Source organism: Mus pahari, chromosome 13 (assembly GCF_900095145.1).
Source record: "Mus pahari chromosome 13, PAHARI_EIJ_v1.1, whole genome shotgun sequence".
Lineage (NCBI taxonomy): Eukaryota > Metazoa > Chordata > Mammalia > Rodentia > Muridae > Mus > Mus pahari.
Window position 1 is genome coordinate 25,223,541 of NC_034602.1, and position 6,260 is coordinate 25,229,800.

Sequence of the window (6,260 nt, forward strand, 5' to 3'; positions counted from 1 at the left end):
AGCCTAGGTGAAGCCTGGGGATGGACTAGCCTTACTCTACAGCCTAGGTGAAGTCTGGGGATAGACCAGCCTTACTCTACAGCTGAGGTGTGAAGTCTGGGGATAGACCAGTCTTACTCTACAGCCTAGGTGTGAAGCCTGGGGATGGACCAGCCTTACTCTACAGCCAAGGTGTGAAGCCTGGGGATAAACCAGTCTTACTCTACAGCCTAGGTGTGAAGCCTAGGGATGGACCAGCCTTACTCTACAGCCTAGGTGCGAAGCCTAGGGATGGACCAGCCTTACTCTACAGCCTAGGTGTGAAGCCTAGGGATGGACCAGTCTTACTCTACAGCCTAGGTGTGAAGCCTAGGGATGGACCAGCCTTACTGTACAGCTGAGGTGTGAAGCCTGGGGATGGACCAGCCTTACTCTACAGCATAGGTGTGAAGCCTGGGGATGGGCCAGCATTACTCTACAGCTTAGGTGTGAAGCCTGGGGGCAGGGGCCTGGAAGGACTTACTACTTCCCAGCACTATGATCTTCCTTCGTGTGTCCTCACTCAGGAATGGCTTCATGAGATTGTAGCCCACAGGGAACAGTTTGGTGGCTGAAAAGATACAGGGAGAGATCAAGCCACTGGGCCACCGTCCCACAATGGACAGAGCCAGTGATACAGAAGTCATAATAAACCCGATCAGCTCAGACCCACACCCAAGAAATAGCCAGCTAACCAGCCATCCATCAGTTACCTACTCACCGCACAAGTGAGCCAGTCATCAGCCAACCAATCAGCTAACAAGTCTACCAACATTCAGCCAAGGGCCAACAAACTAGGTAGCCTGCTAACGAACAATTTACCAATTCACCAAACTTAACAAGTTGGCCAAACAGAAAATGAATCAGCCACCAACCAAGTAGCTAATCCATTTCTCTATCCAGCTACAAACCATTCAAACAAAGAGTCAATCTCCAAATAACCAGATGACCATGCAAATTCAGCTGCAGAACAAACCAGCCAGCCAGCCAACATGCCAGTCATCGAAATGCTAGCCAGATAACCAACCAAGCTAAAAGCCAGTCAGCCAGTCAGCCATCCGAGTCAACCCTCCAACCCATCCCCAGTTACTTAGCTACTCAGACAAACTGTCAGCCAAGCAATGAGTTAACCAACTACCAAGCAAGCGACATTCCTACCTACCTACCTACCTGAGCAACAGCAGCCTGAATGATTAGTGAGCCCCCAGAATGGTGCCATGCCAGGAACATGAACCATGGGCATAGGCTCAGAGGCCTTCAAGGAGAAGATAACTTGCTCAGAAAAGCAGGATGAGCTGGGCATGGTGGTGCAGGCCTCCAGACCCAGGACTTGGGAGGGATGGGGAGGTGGATCTCTGTGAGTTTGAGGCCAGCCTGGTTTATATAGTAAGTTTCAGGGTAGCCAGAGCTACATAGTAAGACCCTGTTCTCAACAAATAAACAAACAAAAAATGAAAACAAAATAATGCCCCCAAAAAATAGAAAAGAAAGAAAAAGAGAATAAATAGGAGCGTAGCTCTGTAATTCCATACACTCTGAAGGCTGAGGCAGAAGCATTGCAAGTGTCAAGTCTATGTGGGCTACAGAGTGAGTTCAAGGCCAACCTGGGCATCTTAGGGCCACAGACAACCCAAGGACAGAAAGATGGCCATAGGGAAGCGAAGAGATGTTTCTAGCAGGGCTGAGTTTGGAGCTGCCTCTCTTGGAGTGAAACTAGATATTAGCAATTCCTGAGCTAAGGAAGGCCTCTGTGCCAGACACCAGATGGTTTGCCCCAGGAAGAGGCATCAAGAAAGATAGGGGTATGGAGGCCTCAGAACGGGAGCCACACCTCACTTACCTTTTACAATGAGCATGAACTTCAGGGTCTCTGGGTAATTCTCTTCAAGGAGGCCAAAGAACTGTGGAAGCAAGAAAGGCCCTCAGAGCCCACACCTTCTCCACTCCCCCTCCTTTGCCGTATCCTGTCTGGAGGTTTTAGAGGAAATACCCTTTTAGGTAGCACCTCCATTGGCCTCTGAGGGACAGCATCCACCTCAGACAGTTAGAACCAAATGTCCATCGTAACCACACAGCCACTCTAACAACAGATGGTAACCATGGCGACCGCAGTGTGCCAGGCTTCAGACTCTGTCCAGCACTGTGCATGTGCTTTACAGACCCACTCCTGGGTCTAATTGTCCCCAGGCTGGAGTGGAAGAAGCAGAAGCATGGTAGCATGGAGGGTGTAGGGTGGGTAGGGATGGTACACAGGAGAGAACTTGCCCAGGGCTCAGAACAAGGGACTGACAGGGCTGGAACTGTTTGTGGAAACAGGCCCCGTGCTCTCTTGTGCTCTTTCCAGGAAACTTTTAAAGGCTTCTTTTCAGGGTAGGGCTAAGAAGGAAACCACCTTTTATTAATTTGTGCTTTAAGTGAACTGTAAGGGGAAAGCAGGCCAAGCTGGTCACCCAATTGTGTGCATGTGTGTGTTGTGTGTATGTGTGTGTGTGTGTGTTGTATATGTATATGTGGTGTGAACTTGTATGTGTGTGCACACATGTGCATGTACATATGTGTGTATGCATTCATGCGTGTGAGTGTGTCCACCCCTGGGCCTCCTCACCTCCTGGTACACTTCCACCAGAGGCTTCCAGAAGTGCTTCAGTCCCAGACCTTCACAGTCAAATATCATCACAATGGTTTCAATCTTCCTCCCCAGCTGTGAGGATGAGCAAGGAGCAATGCCCAGGGTCAAGCATAGGCTTGGGAATTGGAAACTCAAGTACATGACTCGTCAGGACACTTCCCACCCTCCACTCTGTCCCCAGAGTAGCACGTGGACAAGAACAAATACATCTCCACACTCATTCATCTACCCATCATCCACCATCCACCCATCCATCATCCATCTACCTACCACCCACCTACCCATCATCCATCATCCATCTACCCTTCATCCATCATCCATCTACCCTTCATCCATCATCCATCTATCCTTCATCCATCATCCATCTACCCTTCATCCATCATCCATCTACCCATCATCCATCTACCCATCATCCATCTACCTACCACCCACCTCCCCATCATCCATCACCCATCTACCCTTCATCCATCATCCATCTACCCTTCATCCATCATCCATCTACCCTCATCCATCATCCATCTACCCATCATCCATCTACCCATCATCCATCATCCACCTACCCATCATTCATCTACCCATCATCCACTTACCCATCATCCATCATCCAACCCTCCATCATCCATCATCCATCTACCCATCATCCATCTACCCATCATCCATCATCCACTTACCCATCATCCATCATCCATCTACCTATCATTCATTTACCCACCATTCACCTACCCATCATCCACCTCCCATCATCCATCTACCCATCCTTTCACTGACAATAGCTGGACTTAATGATTTTTAAAAACTTTATGATGTTGTGGAGCAACATACGTTCATACAAACCCTTAGACTGAACGCTGAATTTTAATTTTCTTCTGGGCTAGGGATCTTCATGAGGATGCTGTCTTCCAGTGTCCAGCTGTAGGCTAGTAAGTACTCTGTGCATATGTGAGGCGGGCTAGGCTAAGCTATGATGCTGAGTGGGTTACGTGTTCTAAGTGTATCTTCAACTAATTGTATATTTTTTAAAAACTTAGGGTGGTTTATTAGGATGTGACCCCATAACAGCTGAGGTGCATCCTGTCATCTCTTTACTCTGTGCAGACTACCCTGTCAACGGGGAGAAAACAGGCTCAGAGAGGTAAGGAACTGTCTGAGGTCACACAGCTGATAAGTGGTGGGGGCTTTTGACCCTCTGACCATGGTAGAGAGAACATGGATGTGTTCTTGGGACCATGGGCCATGGCAGTCTCTCCTACCTCTAGTCACTCACCCCACCGAGTCAGACCCTCACCCGCTCTGTCTGCAGGTCACACTCGTGCAGGATACGTTCACAGTCCCTCATCTTGGTCTTCAACAGGTCCTGCTTGGTGACTGAGAAAAGCAGCCCTTTGGGGTCCAGTGGCCCAATGATGTCATACCACACAGGACAGCCATCACGGTCATAGCCACACAGGCCTCCAGGCATGTACTTCTGGATCACCTGGGCATAGAAAGATTCATGACCCTTGGAATCACACACCTCCCTGGGAGTCCCCAGATCTGACTTATTGTACCCAAGTCTATATATATCCTGCTTTGGGACAAAACAGTGGCTTGCCTGGTCCCAAGTGAAAACAATGAGGGTCCTGCAAGGGAGGGCCTTGTTCACAGCTGTGAATACAACAGGCCCAGTATCAGCCAGGCCTGGCTTCAGGCTTCAGGGAACATTGGTCCTGCCTGCAATGTCTTTCGTGTCTGGTTTAGTAATGGATAATGTCATTCTGAAAGCCAGCAGGTATAGTTTAAATAGATGCACTGCTGTTCCCACGCTCCATGTCCTTGAGCAAGTGATGGCTCTCCATCCCACCTCCTCTTGCATAGGGTGGTCCAGATGCTTGTTCTCCAAGAGAGTGCTGGCAATGATGACATACTGCCTACAGCTATTATTATCATGTTACTGTGACCCCAGTGTTGGTCCTACCCTTACCAGGGGTGGACCCTTGATAGGCGGTTGCTTTCTACCTGGACAGGAGGACACTTTGAAACTCTGGGGTGGGAGCATAGAGGGACCGACAGGTTATAGTGGCCCAGACACAAGTTTGGGAGGCCAGACAGGCCTAAGTTCAAACCCTAGACCCACAATGAAACTGTGGGACTTTGGGCAAGTTGCTAGAATTTTTTTTTTTTTTTTTTTTTTTTTTTACTGGACAAAGGGGACAATAACGCCTGCCTTATAGTGCTCAGATGATTAAATGAACTCATACAGGGAGTTTTAAAATACTTTAGTGTATCAAGACAGGATTTCTCTGTGTAGCCTAGGCTATCCTAGAACTCATTCTGTAGACCAGGTTGGCTTTGAACTCAGAGATCTGCCTGCCACTGCCTCCCAAGTGCTGGGATTGAGGGTGTGCGCCACCACCTGGCCAATGATGGAATTCTTGAGACAGGATTTATTCCTTATTCTTACAGAAAAGGCCTTGTGGGGCTTCTAAGGGCATCACCTCTGCTTGTTGTCTTTCCTTCCTGGTATCAAGGGACCAGTGGCTTCTTGGGTGATGTGTAAATTGAGACTGAGGTGTTTGGGGGTGGGGCTCACCTCTGGGGGCTGCCAGTCAAGGATGTGATCGATATCCATGGTCTTCCGGAACTCCATGTACTGAAAATGAAAAGGGTGGTTAGGCCCTGTGAAGCTCCCATCACCCTAAACAGGGCATGGAGTCTGGGTTATGAGGCACTGATTGTCCCCTCCCCCCATCTGAATACTGTCTCCAAATCTCCAGGACGGTATTTACCTTGCGGAGCATGGCCTCCGACTTCTGTAGGTCAAAGTTCCTAGCTGAGGGAAGAAGAGGTAAAGAAAGGTGGGACAAGACTGCCTTGCCTGCCTCTAGTGAGAGCAATGGGGGGCCCTGGGGGCTTGGTCAGACTCTGCTTCTTTCTCCCCTTCCTTAGACTTGTGAAACTTAAGCTGTTGCAGTCAGATTCTGAGAGCCACGGACTGTGACAGAGCTGTGGAGACCCAGGTCCTCTTAGTGTCCCCCGATCTTCAACCCCACCCACCACCTCTTTCCTCACCTCGGAGCCAGCGAAGAAGAAAATAATCATCAGGGTTTGGCAGGGCAGGCAGAACATCCTGGACATTTTCTCGGAACTGAAAAGAAATATTCCTGTTAATGTGTTTCTTACACTGAGCCTTTACCACCCAACTCAAAGATTTGTCATCCACCTCTCCTTCCCTCTGTCACTCAGTCTGACTCAGCTGGAGAGAAACATGGGATAATGGATGGATAGGAGAACTGGGCTGCAGCTCAGATGGGGAGGTGGAAAATGGTGTGTGAGCAAAGTCAGAATGGAGGGGAGAACGATTGGATGGGTGGAGAGAAAAATGGAGGATCAATCAATCAATGGGTGGATGGATAGATGGGTGGATGGATGGATGGATGGGTGGATGGATGGGCGGATAGATGGATGGGTGGATGAGTGGGTGGATGGATGAGTGGATGGATGGGTGGATGGATGGATGGATGGATGGGTGGATGGGTGGGTGGATGGATGGATGGATAGATGGATGGGTGGATGGATGGGTGGATGGATGGGTGGATGGATGGATGGATGGATGGATGGATGGATGGATGGATGG

The 6,260-nt window shown here is 49.3% G+C and overlaps 1 protein-coding gene across 4 annotated transcripts in view; it reads right to left on the reverse strand.

Moving 5' to 3' along the window:
- The window catches only part of Sec14l3 (SEC14 like lipid binding 3), a 12,514-nt gene that overhangs the window by 4,612 nt on the left and 1,642 nt on the right, over positions 1 to 6,260 (reverse strand). Inside the window, exons 2-8 of one of the 4 annotated variants that reach the window (XM_021210726.1) lie at positions 5,696 to 5,771; positions 5,502 to 5,588; positions 5,217 to 5,276; positions 3,933 to 4,121; positions 2,624 to 2,719; positions 1,859 to 1,919; positions 503 to 589 (exon numbers count right to left, since the gene is read on the reverse strand). In XM_021210726.1, the coding sequence (XP_021066385.1) occupies positions 503 to 589; positions 1,859 to 1,919; positions 2,624 to 2,719; positions 3,933 to 4,121; positions 5,217 to 5,273 (490 nt within the window). In that variant the 5' untranslated portion in view covers positions 5,274 to 5,276; positions 5,502 to 5,588; positions 5,696 to 5,771. Of the gene's footprint in view, positions 1 to 502; positions 590 to 1,858; positions 1,920 to 2,623; positions 2,720 to 3,932; positions 4,122 to 5,216; positions 5,277 to 5,412; positions 5,457 to 5,501; positions 5,589 to 5,695; positions 5,772 to 6,260 lie in introns of all 4 variants that reach the window. The other 3 variants (XM_021210724.1, XM_021210725.1, XM_021210727.1) reach the window with 3 other exon arrangements.